General features: G+C 57.2%; 2 protein-coding genes across 3 annotated transcripts; one reads left to right on the forward strand and one right to left on the reverse strand.

The window, feature by feature from the left end:
• Positions 1 to 130: 130 nt before the first annotated feature.
• On the reverse strand, positions 131 to 3,318 carry MAFF (MAF bZIP transcription factor F). The gene is made up of 3 exons (XM_035551999.1): positions 3,193 to 3,318; positions 2,288 to 2,341; positions 131 to 2,211 (listed from the first exon to the last, which is right to left on the reverse strand). Exons 2-3 carry the CDS (start codon positions 2,321 to 2,323, stop codon positions 1,798 to 1,800), a joined length of 450 nt encoding a protein of 149 aa, XP_035407892.1. The 5' UTR covers positions 2,324 to 2,341; positions 3,193 to 3,318; the 3' UTR covers positions 131 to 1,797.
• Positions 3,319 to 3,521: 203 nt separating this feature from the next.
• On the forward strand, positions 3,522 to 17,482 carry PLA2G6 (phospholipase A2 group VI). 2 transcript variants are annotated; one of them, XM_035551947.1, is made up of 16 exons: positions 3,522 to 3,782; positions 4,593 to 4,808; positions 4,935 to 5,115; positions 6,647 to 6,834; positions 8,074 to 8,170; positions 9,196 to 9,378; positions 9,587 to 9,695; positions 10,262 to 10,414; positions 12,021 to 12,111; positions 12,325 to 12,488; positions 12,993 to 13,143; positions 13,323 to 13,459; positions 13,661 to 13,815; positions 14,432 to 14,599; positions 15,692 to 15,765; positions 16,293 to 17,482. In XM_035551947.1, the coding sequence occupies exons 1-16, from the start codon at positions 3,571 to 3,573 to the stop codon at positions 16,432 to 16,434; spliced, it is 2,421 nt and encodes an 806-aa protein (XP_035407840.1). In that variant the 5' UTR covers positions 3,522 to 3,570; the 3' UTR covers positions 16,435 to 17,482. The 2 variants fall into 2 exon arrangements, with proteins under 2 accessions (XP_035407840.1, XP_035407841.1); XM_035551948.2 differs by lacking the exon at positions 10,262 to 10,414.
• The last annotated feature ends 1,105 nt before the right edge of the window (positions 17,483 to 18,587 follow it).

The following is an 18,587-nucleotide window of genomic DNA, read 5'->3' on the forward strand; positions in this document are numbered from 1 at the left end:
GGAAGTCATGAGCTGTGCCCCATCCCAAGTCTTTTTGGGGCATAGTTTCTTGAACGTGTCCTTTAGCAAAGCTAAAGATCGCAGAGCCACAGCTCTAGCCCGTGGTTTAAGAATGACCAAACACACTCGCTTTGGAAAAAAAAAAACAAAAAACAACAAACTTGCTTTATTTGTAAAGTCTACAAAATACAGAGGAGTCGGGTAGGACACATACTGTAAGTCAGAAAATAAATAAGTATTTTTTTTTGCTCTATATAAGTATAAGATAAAATGTGATTTGCATATATAAAATATAAAGTACGGCTCTGTACCAACATCCTGGCTGTGCCGAGAGGCGGAATGGCAAAGAGGACGTGAAAATAACTTACGGTCGTGCAATAAATAAACCCAAGAGGAGTCGGGGCGGGGGGGACTCTAACCACGGTGCCCTCCCCGTGAGCGGCAGGCACCTCTTTTTGGGGAGGGATGGAGGCTGCAGCCGAGGCGGCTGGCGTGGCGATACCGCGGCAGGGGCAGAAAGGGGCGATCACAGGTGGTGGCAGAGGCCACACACGAGGCGTCCGCCTCCCGCTACCTCCCCAGTGCTCATCAAACCCAACTCTCCTCTGGCTTTTAAGCCTTCTGAAGAGCCGGTCGTCCCGCGCTGGTGTCCAAGCTGGAGGAAAACCCCAAGGGAGGCATGACCGCCGGCGGGGCGGCTCCCAGGAGCAGGGATGCTCTGTGCCCTGGCTCCCCACCTCCCGCACCTCCACCTCTCCCTGCAATTCTCGCAGCCTCAACTCCTGCTCCCGGAGGCCAGGACGGCCTTTCCGTGTGCTTTATGGCCAATGGGGCGCAGGGGAGCGCTCGCCGGGCTTGGCGTGGCTGTCCGAGCTGGCCTGCGCCGAGCAAAACAGCGTTTTATCGCCGCTCCAGCTGCCTCCGCTTCCTTCCTGCCCAATGCCTCGGCGTTTCAGAGACGCCCGGCCGGGCCGAGCGTCCCGTGGGCAGGAAGAGGCGTGAAGGATGTGCGTGATGGGGACAGAGAAAACAGCACCGCTGCTTCTCCCCTTCGCGGGCAACAGCCTGGGCTGAGCCCCTCACATCCCCTGCCCGAAGGACCCCTCCCCTCCACCGCCATCACCCCCGGGCTCCCCCAGCGCTTCCCCACCTGCCCACCCATACCCAGGCACCAACCTGCAGCCACTTTCTCTCCCCGCTCTGACCTGCCACCTTCCCTCGCCATCTCCATCCCGTCTCGTGGGGCCGATACCGACCCCCTCCATCTTTTTCCGTCTGCCCATCGCCGCCAAACTCTCTCTCTCCCCATTTCCCTCCCTGGTACATGCTCCTGGGAGCGCCTGCCCTGCGCTCAGCTCTCCCGCATCGTCCCCAAAAAAAGGGGCACATCATTTTCCTGCCAGCTTGGAGCCGTGGGACGTTTCCCTGCCTCCAGCCGCGTGGGCTCATCCCCTCCTGCATGCACCCACCAGGGAGAGGGGTGCCCGGCCGGGGAGGTGGGGCTGCGGCAGGGGACGGCACTATGGGGTAGTGCCAGGTTTTGGGAGCCACCGCTGCCTCCACGGGGGTCCCCAATGGGGTCCTGTCCACCCCAGCACACACGTGGTGGCAGCTCCCCCTACACAGGAGAGCTGGCCCGGCAAGAGGAGGTCTGGGGACCAGAGGGGGAGGATTTTGGGGACACGTCCCAGCAGAGGAGAGGTCAGGGAGGGCTTGGGGAGGCGACCCTCGAGTCGATCCGTGGGGGAAGGCGCCCCGGGGGGTCCGTGCCCGGCCGGGGGGGACGGGGGGCCGGCACTAGGAGTAGGCGGCCTGGTTGGTGCCGGACTTGACGATGGTGATGACGCTGGCGGTGGCCACCTTGGCGGGGGGCCCGTGCGCGGCCACGGTGCGGGCGAAGCCCTGCAGGGCCTCGTACTTGCCGCGGAGGGTGTCGAGCTCCAGGCGCATGGCGGCGTTCTCCCGGGCCAGCTTGTCCACCTCCCACTCCAGCTCCATCTTCTGCTTCTGCAGCTCTTCCTTCTGGCAGACGCGCTTCACCCGGCAGCTGGCGGCGTAGCCCCGGTTCTTCAGCGTCCGCCGGCGCTGCTTCAGCCGCGCCACCTCCTCCTTGGAGAGGCCCCGCAGGTGGTGGTTGAGCTCCCGCACCGACAGCCCCATCAGCTCCTCATCCGACAGCAACGGCGTGTTCTCCCCCAGCTCCCGCTTCACCTGCGGGACAGACCGCGTGAGACCCCCGATAACGCACCCCCGTGACCCCCCCCGGTCTTCCCCCCCCGCTGCTCACCTTCAGCGCCTTGCTGGAGAGCCCGTCCGCAGCCATGGTCGCCCCGTGCCAGCCCTGCCGAGAGAAGAGCCGGTTATTGCCTGCCGTGCGCCCAGGGGTGACGCCGACCCCCCTGTCCCGCGCCCAGCCTTAAAACCCCCACGTCCCATCCCTCCCCCTAATAAAAAGTCTGTAACAGAGGCCAACAGCGGCGGGCCTCCCGTCCTCCTTCGCCCCACCGCGGGGATGCTCTGCCGTGGGGACCCCCCCGAGCGCCCCAGCCTCGCCTCGGGGAGGCCGGGCCTCCTCCTGGGGGGGGGCACCGGGGCCGAGATCCGCCCGATACCTCTCGGAAAGCAGAAGCGGAGGCTCCGCGGGGCGACACCGGGCGGAGGCGCCGGGCCGGGCACGAGCGGGGTCGCCCCGGGGCGAGGGGGGCGAAGGGTGGGGGCCGCGGCCACGTCGCGGGGGCGGGCGAGACAGCGTCTCACCGTGATTCAGCAGCGACGGGGGGGCACCCGAAAGCCACCCGGACTCTGCCCGTCCCCTTTTCTTTTTTTCTTTTTTTTTTTTTTTAATTATTGTTGAATATTTCCCCAGCCCTACGGGAGGAGGGCGCTGGCTGCCCCAAGCGGCCTTTCCCCGCCTCGGGACCCCCCCCCCGCGCCGCCGGCAGAGCGAGGAAGGACCGGGGTGGGGGGTGGTGGGGGGGGGGGGGCCCGGAGGGGTCCGGCAGCCAGGCGAGGGGCTGGAGGGGAAGGGGGAGGCTGATGCAATCGGGGCCCAGGAGGGCGAGACGCGGGGCCGGGAGGGACGCGAGGGCGCCGAGCCGAGCCCAGCCGCCTCCCCCCCAACCCCGGCCCCTCGGTAGCGAGCCCCCCACACCCCCCCCCCCCCCCCCCCGGCCCCCTGCGCCCCGCGCTTACCGGGAGAGGCCGCGCTCGTCCCCGCGGCGGGCGGGCGGGGCGCGCTGCGCCTCCGGCCCGAGCTGCCCGCGATTACTCACCCGCGGATTCCTTTCATTCATAAAAACACAGTCATGCGCTGACGTCACCCCCTCCCGCGCGCCCCGCCCCCGGGAGGGCCCGCCTGGCCCCGCCCCCTTCCCCCTCCCCGCCCTTCACAAAGATGGCGGCCGCGCCCCCCCCCTCCCCCCTCCCCCTCCGCCCTCGCTCGCCCCGCCCTTCTCTCCCCTCCCCATTCGCTCCTCCCCCCCGCTCCGCGCAGCCCATTGGCTGGTTGGCGGGGCGGGGCGGCGGCGATTGGCCCGCCCCGGCGGCGCCGGCGGCGGGGGTGTCGCCGCCATGCAGTTCCTGGGGCGGCTGGTGGGCACCCTGAGCGGCGTGGCCCAGGCGCTGGGCAACCCGCACCGCGTCAGGGAGGTGCCCGCCGCCGACTACGGGCCCGGCCGCTGCCTCCTCAGCGAGGAGGGCCGGCTGCGGCTCTACGGGCCCGGGCCCGGCCGCTACTGGGACTGCGTGCTGCTCTGCCCACACAGCCCGCAGCTGGCCCTGAGGTACGCCCCGGCGCCGGGCCCCTAAAGGGAGCCGGGCCCCAAAAGGGAGCCGGGCCCCGAAAGGGCACCGGGCCCCAAAAGGGTCCTGGGCCCCAAAACGGAACTGGGCCCCCGAAGGGCACCGGGCCCCAAAATGGTCCTGAGCCTCAAAATGGCCCCGGGTCCCCGAAAGAGAACCAAGCCCCAAAATGGCTCAGGCCCCCAAAATGGCTCCAGGGCCCCAAAAGGGCACCGGGCCCCAAAATGGTCCTGGGCCCCAAAATGGCTCCGGGCCCCCAAAATGGCTCCAGGGCCCCAAAAGGGAACCGGGCCCCAAAATGGTCCCGGGCCCCAAAATGGCTCCGGGCCCTAAAATAGCTCTGGGTCCCGAAAAGGGAACCGGGCCCTAAAATGGAAGTGGGCTCCCAAAAGGGAACCAGGCCCCAAAAGGGAGCTGGGCCCCAAAATGGCTCCGGGCCCCCAAAAGGGAGCCGGACCCTAAAATGGCTTCAGGGCCCCAAAAGGGAACCGGGCCCTGAAATGGTCCTGGGCCCCAAAATGGAACTGGGCCCCAAAAGGGAGCTGGGCCACAAAAGGGAATCGGGCCCTAAAATGGCCCTGGACCCCAGAATGGCTCTGGGCCCCAAAAGGGCTTCGGGCCCCAAAAGGGAACCAGGCCCCCAAATGGTCCTGAGCCCCAAAATGGCCCCGGGCCCCTAACCAGCCCTGGGCCCCCAAATGGCCCCGGGGACTGCGGGTGGGGAGGGTTTGGGGGTGTAACCTGTGGTTTTGGGGTCTCACCTCTCTCCCCCTCTCTCCCCCCCCGTCCAGGCTCTTCCAGCTCGACGACGAAGCGGAGGCCCTGCAGCGCTTCCAGCATTACGCCGGGCACCTGCGGCCCTTCTACGAGAGCTCGCCCCAGCCCCTGGCGCTGGAGGAGCTCCAGCAGCTCTGCGACTGCCTGCGCAGCCACCCCGGCTGGTCCCCCGCGCACGTCGCGGTGGAGATCGGCCTTCTCGAGGCCTTTCGGCACAACCGCGTGCTGGGGTGAGGGCACGAGGGCTAGGCTTCCATGAACCTCGAGGTTTGATGCCTCCGGATCAGCTCCCAGGGCGGATGCGTGTCCTTCCTTCCCAGCCTTCCCGTGCTGTAACGTTTTCTCCTCTCTTGCAGCTGCGTGAACAGCACCGACAGCGAGGATGGCTGCACCCCGCTGCACCTGGCGTGCCGCAAGGGGGACGTGGCCTGCCTGCTGGAGCTGCTCGAGTGCCGCGCGCGGGTGGACGTCACCGACCGGAACGGGGAGACGGTTTTCCACTACGCTGTGCGAGGGCACAACCCCCAGATCATCGAGGTGGGAGCGCTTTCAAAGCCGGGGGAGCGGGACTGGAGTGGGTCCTGTCTGTGCTGTGGGGGAGGAGAAGAGCCCAGGGCTGCAGCCTGGGGAGAGGAAGGGCAGCTAGCTCTGCTGCGGCACCGTGTGAATACCCGAGGCTGGTTTCAGCCCCTTTCTTCCCTCCTCTGACTGGTGCAGCTTCCCATAAGCGGACTCCAAGTTCCACTCTGCAGTGGAACGGTTCTGTAAAGCAGCGGTTTTCTCAGAAAGTGTCCTTCGTTGGCACTTTGCTTCGGGCCTTAATGCTGACTTTCTCAGCCCTTGGCTGTCCCTGCGACATCTCCTCCAAACGGGGCCTTTAGCTCTGGGTAGGGTGCTCCAAAGGGGCCGTTAGGCTCCAGGTGTGCGTTTCCTGCAGACCGAGGGCTGGTTTGGAGCTGCACTGACCTCTCCTCAGCCTGCACGACCTCTTTGAACCCAGCGATCAGAGCCTCGAGGCAGAGACAGTCTGAAGCCAGGGGTGTTCTCGATTGCCGGGAGGTGCTGGGCAGAGCGGCGGGGGTGTGGGAGCGCCCTCCGCTTGGCTCCTCAGGTCTGTCAGCTCCAGGGCACTGGGTGCCAGACGGGCTCTCGCCTACAGCTGCACCCCCCGTGTTTGCTCAACACGTCTCGTGACAGCTCTCCCGCTGCCTGCCAGACTGGTGGGGTTTCCTAATGTGAGATGGCGGAGGGATGACGATCGATCGGGGCTTGCCACGCTGTGGAGCAGGGCAGTTTGGGCCTTTGTATTAAAACCATATCCTCTTCCTGCATTCCTCTGATTTTGGCGACTTGGCTTGTTAAAGAAATACTTTCAGTTCCTAGCAGTCTTCTGTTTCTCTTTCTCTTTTGATTCCTTGCTAAACCAAAGAAAAGAAACTAAATTCCTGCTTTTCTCGTGTGTCCCAGGACTTTCTGGGTTTCCACAGCGGGACATCTTTGTGTAACAACCCGGCGCTATGGTTTAACCCCTGGAAGCAGCTAAACATCACACAGCCACTCGCTTGCTCCCTGCTCCTTCCCCAGCTGGATGGGGTGGGGAGAAAATCAGACAGAAAGAAAGTTTGAAAACTTGTGGGCTGAGAAAAAGACAGTATAATAAGAAAGAACAAACAAAGAAAAGGGGGGGAAAGCAAGTGATGCGAAACGCAATTGCTCGCTGCCAGCTGAGCAATGCCCAGCCAGTTCCTGAGCAATGGCAGCCCCCCTCAGCCAACTCCCCCCGTTTTATTGCCGAGCACAATGTCACGTGCTGTGGAATATCCTGGCTACGTCCCTTCCCAGCGCCTCGTGCATCCCCGGCGTCGCTGGCAGGCAGCTTGAGAAATGGGAAAAATCTTGACTCTGTGTCCTCCTTCTGAGGAGGAGAAAATACACAAGTGCTTCAGTTGTTGGAAGAGGACAGGCTGTAGCATCGTGAGGAACCCTGTCCGTGGAGCTTCCATGTCTTGTCTGCCTTTTATTTATTTATTGCCTCCTCCTCCTATTATTTATTGCCTCCACTTCCCAGATCCTGGGCAGAACCCCGACTGTCGGCTTGGACCACCTGAGCCGCGAGGGGCTGACCCCTCTGCACCTCGCTTGTCAGCTGGGCAAAGAAGACATGGTTCGGTCGCTGCTGAAATGCCGGGCCAGCTGCGGTGTCGTGGGGACGCTGGGCTACCCCATCCACACAGCTCTGAAGTACTCCCACAAGGGGTAAGTAGCCACTGGGGCTGCCAGAGAAAGACTGTTTCTCCCGTTTGGGGCCCTGTCTGCTTACTCTGGGTTCTCCAAGACTGGACGGTGCTCAGTAGGTAGGTGTCCTCTGCTGTCCTCTGCTGAGGACATTGCTGAGCTGGCCGAAGAGTGGTGTGGAAGAAAGAGACGTGTTCAGAAAGAAAGGTTTTCCCTAAATTTATCTACAGGTATTACTTCGTATGATGTAATGAGGGAGGCACGCACAAAAGAAAAGGGAAAAAAAAAAAAAAGAGTTTGTGCAACACTTTCTCAGAATGAGCTACGAGAAGGTGACTTACCAATGCTTAAATACTCTTATTAACTGCCGTACCTCTGCCTTCCTGTCTTTGGGTGCTTTGATCCCAATAAGCTTTCATTCCAAAGCGTAGTTATTTCCGTCTCCTGTGGGCAAAGGTACTCCTGACCCTTAATTAACACACTCTGAATCAAGAGATGCAATATTTACTTCCTGTTCTCTTTTTCAGGGAGAAATTTGGTTCTCTTTGTTTGTGCTTTCTAATGCTTATTTTCATAGCGTCCAAGCCCTGCAGAAAGGGCCCTCAACGAAGACTGCTGCCAGCTGATTTTTCAGCATTTTGAAAACTGCTCTCCAATGTTAGAGGGACACTCACAAGCCAAAAACGTGCTTAGGTCCTTATTTTGCAGTGGGGCTTAATCTTTTTTACATTACTTACTTGGCATTGTTTCGGAGTGGGTTTATTTAAGTTTACCTAGACAGAGTTTTTAGGCACTAGATGCTATTCTAGTAACAACAGATGTGATCATTTTTTTTTCCCTCTCAGAGGCAGGTACACAGACTTAATTTCAGCGGGTGTTGAACTATTTCAGTTTTATCCCCATGTTTACCTAGGGAGAGGGAGGAGAGAAGGGGAGAATTTCCTTTCAGGTCTTCAGAGTTTCCAGAAATGCCATATTCCTGCGTTGGAGAAGCACCAAGGTGTTGTTCCACAACTTGGAACTGGGAAGGGATTATCCTGCTGTGTCTGAACACTGCTGCCTATACGCTTCCTGTTGCTCTCTTCCTTTCTAAGGAGAGCAAACTAAAACTGCTTTGCAGCTGAGGAACTTGCACGTGCTGCGGAGAGCCAGCTGCTGCTGAAGGGTTTCCTGAAAGGCTCTGTGCAGGAGGCAGGTGCTGATGTGAACCTTGGGATGGGTGTCCGGCATCTCAGTTCATCATCTTATTGTCTTCACCAGGTGTGCCCAGGCCATCCTCGAGGTGGACGCCAGCCAGGTCCGCTCCAGGGACCCGCGCCATGAAGCCACCCCGCTGCACTGGGCGAAGAAGGCGGAGGTAAATAGAGCCAACCCATGGCCGGAGCCCCTGCTGCCACCCAGCACCTCAGCAGCTGGTTCATTCCTCCTGCCGCTGAGTGTTTGTGCAGAGCCCTGGCAGTGTCAGAGCCCAGCAAGCAGCCCGCAAGACAGCCCTGCTGTTGAGCTGATTGAAGCTGTTTGATTCTCTTCGCTCTCTGCTGACCGGCGCTGTTTGCTGCGGGGAGCAGTGGAGCCTTGAGATACAAAAAAAAAAACAAAAACCACACCGAAACCAACACCCGAAACTGGCATGCTTGTCCCAGTAATTCATCCCGTGTTGTGAAACTGCCAGCTTGTCCCTTTTCCCTTTTTCTTGTGAAACTACACCACTGTCACTGAAGCACAGTTACCCCTGGGGGGAGCTCTCTTCTCGTTATCTGCCAGCTTAATGAGAGGAGGCAGACTGGTGCATTAAACTGTGAGGGGAGTGTGAGGTAGGCACAGGGCCGTGGTACGTAGGTTACAGTCCTTCTGTATCCAGAGGTATCCAGATCAGTGGTGTGATATGCTGGAGCACCTGTAAGGGGCTCATTTTAAGCAGAGGACATTTCAATGGAAGGACCATTTTCCCTCCTGCAGTATCACATCCCTCTCAGAAGTGCCCTGAGGAGGTTTGGAGCAGAATAAATCTTTGTCTTACAAGGAGGAGAAGATGAGAAAAAGCAAGCTCCTTCCCTCCAGTCTGCAGGGATTCTGGCCTGAGTAGGAACTGTGTGTCTCCATTGCCACCAGCCAGTTGTTACGCTTGCTTGTAAGACCCAAAACATCCAGAAGCTGTAGCCAGATTGTGAAACCATCAGATAATTCTGAGGTAGAAGGCAGAGAAGCCGTGTCTCCAGTGCCTGGGACAATGCAGCTGGCTCCTGCCGTGACCAGGCGAAGGCTTGCTCCTCTCCACCTGCTGCGCTTGCCCGTGAGACCTGGCTTATGTGAGCGCTCAGGCAGTTGTCCTCACGACTGTTTTCTCTTCCCTTGACCTGGCACGTGCATGCGTGGGCACAGATGACGCAGCTGCTGCTGAAGTACGGCTCCGAGGTGAATGTGGCCAGCCGCACAGCCGACATGGCCCTGCACATTGCAGTCGAGAGGGGCCGCTTTGACTGCGCCATGGTGCTGCTGACACACGGGGCCAACACCAACGCCAGGGGTCAGGATGGCAACACGCCGCTGCATCTGGCCATGAAGGTGAGATTTTTTTTTGCAGAGGCTGCCGGGGAGGGGAGAGGATATTCGTGAAGGGCTGAGGCAAGGGCAGACCCTTTTGAAATGCTGACTGTTGTCTTTTATGGAGCAATCCTCGTGGGTGCTTTGGCTCATGGAAAGGGGAGGGAGGGACTGAGAGATGTAGCTGAGGGGAGCATGGCTTTTGACTGAGCTTTCCCTTGCCTCCTAGCATGACCACCTGGATATGATCAAAGCAATTGTTGTGTTTGGAGGAGATGTGGAGATCCCCAATGATTTCGGGGAGACACCGGGGTTGTTGGCAGCGAGGAGCAGCAAAGGTGAGGCAGCACCAGAAACTGGCATCCTGTGTCCCTTTGTTGTGTCTTGGAGAGGTGAAAACACGCCAAGCATAGGCAATGCTTCTCCAAAATGCTTTCCCAGCTTCTAGTTGCTCACAGGACCGGCACTTGCTAAGCTAGTGGCATAGGCTTTGTGTTAATAGCCCGTGGTGAATTTCTCCTCTGTGAGACAGAGAAGCAAGAGGAAAAGCTGGCACGCACTCCCCCTCCTCGACCCGTGGTGCTGGGCACTGCAGACTCACAGCGGGATGGGAATCTGACTGAGCTGCCCAGGCATAAGCAGGCACGGGCTGTTCTTCCGCAGCAAGAAGCGTGCGTGGCACAAACCCTTCAAGCTGCATGGCGCTGGCCACGCCTGCTGTGCACAGGTCCTGCTGCCCGGTGATAAGGCCGATTCAGGACGTGCTTTCCTCTTTCCCTGGGTTATCCCAGAGGTTTTGTGCGGGTCGTGGCTGCTGTGAATTTTGCAGACCCCCCCCCCCCCCCCAGGTGTGTGCGTGCACTGATTCTCTTTCTGATCTGTGACTCCCCCTGCGTCACCTAAGGTGCGAACCGGAAAGTGCTCTTAGACCTGCTGCAAACTGTAGGGACACAGCGCTGCCACCCACCCAATCCCGACTCCCAAAGCCTGCCACCATCTGACGCCTCCTTCTTCCTGGAAGGCCCATCTTCCCCGCGGAGCAGCTTCAACAGCTTAGGTAAAGCCTTCCCTGGCCCTCCCTCGCTTTCCTCTTTCCTAGCTTCAGACCTGTTCTTCGGACAGCCCGTGCTCTGGGGGCTGTCTCCTAGCTCTCGCCTTCTGGCCACTCTGTCCTCGTTCAGCTGGACCCAGGCTCTTTTCTCCGCTTTCCCTGTGTGTGTACTCTAAACTCTCGCACTCTAAACTCGTGTTTTATAGACCTGACACAAGGCAGCTCTGTATGGAGGAAAGGGAAGGCTGTTTCCCTCACCCTTCTGGAAGAGGTGTAGGACTTGCTTGCTTACATGCAGTTTATCTACTGGGTCACACACAGAAGGGGAGGCACTTGCTGGTTTGTCTTAAGGACGTCCCAGTGGGCGTAAGGATATTGAAGTGTCACTTGTTCAGATCGCGGGGGCCACTAGTTGGGAGAGGGAAGGGAGGAGGCCAAGGATAAGTGACCCTGGGTACAGGGTTTTTATTATCCATAGGAAGAGCCAAACTCAGGACGTGTGGTTGTGTCATAGCTTGTGCTCTGTACTGCCCAGTCTGAGTAAGTCAAGCTTTCACCCTCTGGGGAGCTGCAGAGCTTGGGCAGAGGCAGCAGGGAGGGTTACAGAGCAGGCAGTGGGTGAGCTGGCGTGGAGGGAGGCTCTGACACCGTGGCGAGGGCATGCAGGGAGATGACAGCTGCTTGTGGTCCACTTTCCATCTGGAAATGGTGGTTTCCGTTGCAAAGGCCTTCCTCTGGGGCTAGAGGACAACCCCCCTCGGGTTCTCGAGTGTGTGCCACCACAAGTCCCACTGGCTGGAGACCTCAGGACTTCTCACCACGGCCTTGTGACGGTGTCCCACCGAGTTTCAGCTCTCTTACACTGACAGAGCAAGGCCCTTTTCCAGCACGGACTCTGGCTCTCGAAGAAACTCCTCGCCGTGTTCTCCATCGTCCACAGCTACCTTCCAGCCTGGGTGCTGGCAGCAGTATTTAACCTCTCTTCCCCGTGTTCTTCTTTTGGTTTCACAGGCTGCCTTCTCACCTAGGCTGGATTGGTGCCCTGGGTTTACATCAGCCGAGGGGTAATGACGAGCCGTCCTGTCCCCAGACCTCTCCTGCTTAGGTTACCTCGCAGGAGTAGATTTAGGTTTTATCTCATGGCTTGCAGTCAGCTGCGTAGTGGGCACGCTGCTAGGCTCCAACTCCTCTCTCACCCGTGGTGCTCAACGTCTGCTTCTACAAATCCTTCGTCTTTGCCAGCATACCTCCAGCTGCCTGCTCTGGAGAACGGGGTTTCTCCTCTTCGGTGTGGGGTTTATTTTGGGGGGTACCTGGTGGTTACGGGTAAGACGGCTTGTGTCTCCTGCAGGGAGCTTTGACTGGGAAGGGCGTTGGATGTTCTCTGCGTTACTGTGGTGGAAGTCATTTACCATGGGGGTGGGAAGTTTGGGTACCCTGGCCGGGTTTTTTGGGGACAGAGAGGAAGTAGGAAGAATAATTAAAGGCTTTCTAATCGATTAAGTATGATTTGGTTGACTGATACCTCTGAGGCACTCGTCAGAGGGCTCAGGTAGCAGATTGGTCTCTCATTCTTTGTTTTTCTTCTTCTTGCATATTCATGGCCCTCTAGGGTTTGGGGACCTTTTGTATGCTTCTGCGACGCTTGGACAGTTCTTGAAGACACCGGATGTCATGGACTCCCCCAGGGAGGGTGGAAGAAGGTAAGTGAGGAATAGCTTCTGCCCAGACTTGTGTGCAAATTGAAGGTGAACGTCATCTTGAGGAAGAGACAGGATGGTCTTATTTTATTTCTTTGTTTGGTCATTACCTTGTCCACAGCAGTGTTCCTGGCCTGGTTTCCCATCCCCAGGGCCAGGTGTTAAGATCTGTAAGCTGTGCCACCGTTCCTGTGAGCTGTGTCTGTCTCTCTCCAGTTACGACCGCCTCCTGTGTCTGGATGGAGGGGGCATCCGGGGCCTGGTGCTCATCCAGCTCCTCCTGGCGATTGAAAAGGCCGCGGGGCGTCCCATTCGGGAGATTTTCGACTGGATCGCAGGGACCAGCACCGGGGGCATCTTGGCCTTGGCTATTGTACACGGTGAGGCAAATAACGGGCTCGTTCTCACTCCTGTGGGGCCAAGCGCTCTTCTGGGTGGAAGGGATGTGGGATGGGAGCTGCCTCTCTGGGAGTCCTGCCTGAGATTTGTCGTCCCTACCTGCGGAGGGAAGGTGTGTCCGTCAGCGAAGGAAAACCCAGACCTGTTTTCGCTCTTGCTTCTCACATCAGTTGGTCTGGATTTTGGGGAGGTGCATGGTGGCAGAGTAAAACGTTCTGTTCTTCCCACTCTCCCCAAAGTGGTTTTACAGCAAGGCGATCAGCACTTACTAGCAGTGGGAAACTCAGCTCCAGCTTTGCCTTTCCTCTTTAACCCTTCCCAGTTGTGCTGTTGATGTCCAAGCAGGGACGGGCAGCCTGGGAAGGGGGTGGGGTTGGGGGTGATGCCTCCCACCACCCTCTGCTCCTGGAAAGTCCACGCTCTGATGTGCTGTTTGTTCTGCCTGCCCTCCCTCCTTCCCCGTGCTCCTCCTGATGCTGCCTCAGGGAAGTCCATGGACTACATGCGCTGCCTGTACTTCCGCATGAAGGACATGGTGTTCCGGGGCTCTCGGCCCTACGAGTCGGAGCCCCTGGATGAGTTCTTGAAGAAGGAATTTGGGGAAAACACCAAAATGACAGATGTCCAAAAACCCAAGTAAGTCCTGCTTGGGGCTGTGCTGGTGGCTCTCTTGGGAATGCTCTTAGATGCCACGTGGAGTATGTTTGGCATCTCCTTTGAGCAGATCTGGAGATCCTGTGATGGGTAGACTATGGAAGCCATAAGCATGTGGTTTTTTTCCATTTTACCCTTAACTGTCTTGTCCTTTCCCCCAGAGTTATTGTGACAGGGACGTTGTGTGACCGGCAGCCAGCTGAGCTCCACCTCTTCCGGAATTACCCCGTACCAGAGACAAAAGTCTCCACTGAATATAAGACGACCGCGTCTTTCAAACCACTCACTCGGCCAGAAGGTAAATGTGGGCACGCGGCAGGTCCAGGTGGATGATGGCGCTGGGGGGCAACTCTCAGACACAGGAAAATTCCTGTTTCTCCTCCCGTTGTTCTGAAAATGGGGGTGTCCCAGCACCAGCTGTCCCTCGCGAAGAGGGGATGCTCCTTGCACGAAGGAAAGCTGCTGAAAGAGGCACGTCTGCTCCTCTGTCTCCCTGCAGACCAGCTGGTATGGCGTGCTGCTCGCTGCAGCGGTGCGGCTCCCACCTATTTCCGGCCCATAGGGCGCTTTTTGGACGGCGGGCTGCTAGCAAACAACCCGACCCTCGATGCCATGGCGGAGATCCATGAGTACAACAAGTCTCTGATCAAGAAGGTGAGGGAAATCCTGGCCCTGACGGGTGGCTGGGACTTGGTTTCCTCCACTGAGCCTCCCCTGAAGAGGAGGAGAGACTGGGAATGGATGATTCTCTAGTGGAAGAAAAACAAGTTAGCATCGCAGCACCCTTGAAGCAAGTTTATGGAGGGGGTTGTGTGTTGGGAATGCTGGCTGAGAGGTGAAATACCCCCTCTGACAAGGGTGTGAGATGGGGAGGCTGGAATCAGAGGCAGTTTTTGCCTACCCTTGCTCTTTGAGCAAGGATGATTCAGTTGATAGTTTTGTGGGCTGTGACACAGCTCTGCGGGGGCTTTTCCTGTTCCCCCCCCCCAAAATGAAGAAGACAATGGTAGGGCACTCTTCAAGGCTGAAGAGTGAATGCCTTCTGCGGTGTGGCCAGTTGCTCGGAAGGATGACTAACTACTGGCAGCTACCTCTCCCTGCAGTGGAGAGGGAAGGTTTATTCCCTAAATGACTGAAAGAGCTGGACTGTTTCACAGCCAGCTGGTCCCAGGACTCATCTCTCTGGGAATCCCATGGGTTTGAAGTGTCCAAGGGCATACTTCACCTTAATTGTGGGTTCTTGCAAATAAATCTTTTTTTTTGTCCGCAGGGTCAGAGGCAGAAAGTAAGAAAATTGGGGCTGGTGGTCTCCCTAGGGACCGGGAAGCCTCCACAGGTCCCGGTGAGCTCTGTGGATGTCTTCCGCCCCTCCAACCCCTGGGAGCTGGCAAAGACCATGTTTGGGGCCAGAGAGCTCGGCAAGATGGTGGTGGATTGTGTGAGTACTGGGAGGAGGGGAAGAGCCTTGGGGTTGCTTTCAGAGGGGGAGCAGAGGTTTCCAGTCTTCAGCTTCTTCCTTTTGGAAGAAAAGTGAATTTTCTTTGGAATCTCTCCAACCACGGCCGATTCAAGGAATGGGGGTAAGGGGTAAATTAAAAATTGTGCGAGCACAGCAGGTCTGAATCCCTGTCTGCCTGTTTGGTGTTTCGAGTGCCAAGAGAGGTGCAGTTCTTGCAGCTGAAAGGAGCTAAGGTCAGGACGGTGGTCAGTGACTCCTAGGAACATTTGCAGGTGTGAGTTTGTGGAACTGGAATCCTTCCAGGGAGCATGGATTATCATCTGAGCAATGTAGACCAAAAATTATGCTTCAGCAAGACAGCGAGTCATTTTTCTTAAGAAAAGCTTTATTATCCCCACTAGAGCAATTAGCAAGTGCTTGAAAAGTGGGAGTTTTACTAATAAGAAGCAGCAGTTCAGAGCTGTGGTTAGGATTGTGCGATAGGCGTATGATTTTGCATGCTTCAGAAGGAAGCTCATTAGATACTATGCATGAATACATTCCAGATGAATGAAAGCTGGAAGGATCAGAATTGAGGTTCTGACTGTAATCTTGATAATGTGGCTTTATCTCTTTTTAGCTTCCTAGAGCCTGGAAATACCTGGGGAGGCCCCTCTGCCTCCGCTATCTTTTCTTTCAGTTGTCCCAGGACAGCACAGAAGGCCTGCAGTAATCACAGGCTCTGCTGGTACCGGGCTGCGGAATAGAAATTGATAAGAGATGAAGTCCCAAAGAGGCTGTGATTCAGAGCATCCTGGGGGGTTTCTTATGGGAATTCGCTCTGTGCTGTGATACGAGGGTCTGTAGGGTGCAATTCCTTGTGTCCCAAGGCTGTTCGTGTATTTGGAGAAGAAAAAAAAAAGCCACTCCACTCTTGTTGGTGATCTTTGCCATCCAGGATGCGCTTGCTCCTGGTTTTCCCTTTCCCTCCGTGGCTTGTGCTGTGGAGCTTGGTGCCAGGGAAGCCTCTTGCAGGCAGGGGATGGGCAGCATGTCAGTCCTGCCCTAACTGCGGGCCTGTTTCTCCCGCAGTGCACTGAGGCAGATGGCCCAGCTGTGGATCGTGCCAGGGCCTGGTGTGAGATGACGGATATCCCGTATTTCCGGTAAGAGCTTCCTTTCTGCTCCCTGCACGGACCCGTTTTTAGCCTCCAGATCTGGCTGGGGCATGTGTCATCCCAAATCACGTCCCCTCCAGGGCTGTGCCAGCCTAGACCCGTTCCCCTGCCCCCTTCCTCAGGCCTCCGTAATATAACAGAGGATGCTGTAGCTCATGGATGCGCTGAGCACAGCTCATCTGGGGTCAGTTATTGGGGTTTGGAGGATGTTAAACAGGGTCCTTTGAGGATGCGGATCTCATCCTGCCCTATTCCACCTCGGAGCGCTGCACCGTGCGTTTTGAGACTCGTGTCTTAAATGCAGCAGTAGCTGAACTGTGGCTCAGCAAAGCTTGCAGCTGGGCTTTGAAAGTTGGGGGGAAAGGCCTCCAGCCTGCAGTTTTCCCAGATAAGGGGAAAAGAACGCCCCAGGAAGCAGGAGCCAGGTTCTGCTGTGATTCTTGTGCTGGGGATACTCGCTGCCTTGTTGCCTTCATGTCTGTGCCCCGCTGGTGATAATATCTCGGTGTCCGCAGGCTCAGCCCTCAGCTGCACACGGATGTGATGCTGGACGAGGTGAATGACACGGTGCTGGTGAACGCCCTCTGGGACACCCAGCTGTACATCTACCAGCAGCGGGAGCAGTTCGAGCGGCTGGTGCGGGATCTTTGCCGATGACTGGCCTGGAGGTGTCCCTCCTGCATCCCGGTGGCAAGGAGCAGCAGATGCCGAAAGGGCTCGGGTTTGCCCAAACACGTTGAGGTGGGGGGAGGGACTACTATTACTGCTAATTAGAAAATAATCGTATTTAATGGACAACAGTGCACATACACATATTCTGGGACAGCTATGAAATACTGACAGTTATTGTACTACAGCCCGATCTCCACTACTGTGCTTGGTTTTGCTGCCCTGCTCTCTGACCTTACGGCCCTCTCCAGGAGCCAGAGCCCCCACCTACCTTGAGCTGGAGCAGCTGGAGCCCGGCTCCTGTCTGTGCAGCACCCCCAGTGACAAAGCACCGTGCACCTTCCTGCATCGCAGAACGGGCCAATGCCAGATAAAAGTTCAAGGATTGCTTTCCCTGCTTGGACCAAGGTGGTTCTGAGTGTATAGGGTGGGGAAAGGGATCCTTCGCTCAACACTCCTGGCTCGGAGGGAGGCGGAAACTCTGCAACCTTCTGCAGTAGAGAGATGGAAAATACTGTGACTGGCACTGGGAGAAGGGGGAACCCTTCCTCAACCAGTTGCCATCTGTAATGCCCTCCCCTTTTCCCTTCAGAGATGACTGAGGTTCTGGCAGCACCTCTGGTGGGAGCAGACCCCCCAGGGGCTGTTTTGTGTCCCCTGATTTGATGTGACAGTCTGCTCGAGGGCTGAGGTGTGAAAACCCGTCTTGTCTCATGGCAAGCTCAAGATGAGGGATAACAGTAGAGGGATTTTCTCTACATTAGTGTGCAATTGAACCTGAGCTCAGGTCCCACCAAAGCAACTGACCCTGTGACAATTTGGATTGACCATTTTTACTGCTGGAAATCCCATTGTGACTTCTGTACTAAATGTTTCTGTAGCAAATGTTGCATATTTATAAATGACGTATGTATCCGTTGGAAGTTCTGAGAAGTAACCTGCAAAACTGAACTCCTAATCATTTGCTTCTGAGTGGATGGACTGCCGTTATGAACAAAAACTAACATGACTTGAAATAAAGAGAGGCTAAAATTTGGTTCTGTTGTGATGTGGTCCATGTTTGTCTTGTGCCTCTGCGTCCTGCAACGTCCCGAAGCGGGGCTGAGCTTGCAGGCTGAATTTCTCACAGTGAGAAAATGACAAGTGGGGCTCCTGGGGACACACAACTATTCCCTGTGCATGGGCTGGAGAGGTGAATGGCCTGTCTCTGAAGCCATGTGTGTGGTGTGAGCGTGCTGGCTGTCCTACAGAGCACAGCATTACACCTTGGGCTTACCAGCTGCAGCCTGTGCGGAGGTTTTGGGGCAGCTCCCACATGAGGGTGCTTTTGGAGGCTATTAACACTGAAATCCCTCAGGCTACAACTGACTGGGGATGGGTGGTTCCTGCACGAGGTAACTGCTGCAAGCTTGTTGGTTTTGGTGCCCATTGCTACCCAGGGGATGCTGCTGGCAGGGGTGTGGGTGCCGAGTCCCGAATAGGGCTAAAAATTGCCTATTTGCCTTCTGATCTTCAGTTTTACAAAGGAGATCGCTGGTTCTAAAGGGTTTGTTAGGATGGAGTAAAGGTTTTGTTTTTCCTAATGGAAAAGCTTTACCTTCCTGGGGAAAAACAGCCACACATCTTGGGATAGAGAGAACACAATCTCTCTCCTGCTTTTCAACCCCAGCTTGGGCTCTCCCCCTCTTTTTATAAGCCTGCCCCACCTGCATAGGGCTTTTCACAGCGCTGCTGTGCTCGGCCTCCACGCAGGCAGGGAGGACAGGAGGCTTCGGGCACAAGCTTGTGCCAGTCATTAGGGAGCCTCGGTGGGACCGGGAGTGGGAGGAAGACTCAGGAACGGGGAGGAACAGTGGGCAGGGAAGAGGCGAAACCTATTTTGAGCTTTTCTTACGTTCTGCCTCCCCTGCCATTTGCTGACGGTGACCACAAAGCCAACAGGGATCTCCTGTGTGTGGTGCCCGCGCGTGAGGGACCCGAGGATGCTGCGTTAGCACGGGGAGGCTGAGCGAGCCTCCTCCAAGCGGCCGGAGGCTGGAAGGTGTCCTTCTGGCAGGTGGCTGGCTCTGCGGGTGCCAGGGCAGGGGGAGCCGGGTGCTGAGCAGCGATCAATAATTGAAGGAGGCGGTCACATGCCCGTG

Source organism: Cygnus atratus, chromosome 1 (assembly GCF_013377495.2).
Source record: "Cygnus atratus isolate AKBS03 ecotype Queensland, Australia chromosome 1, CAtr_DNAZoo_HiC_assembly, whole genome shotgun sequence".
NCBI lineage: Eukaryota > Metazoa > Chordata > Aves > Anseriformes > Anatidae > Cygnus > Cygnus atratus.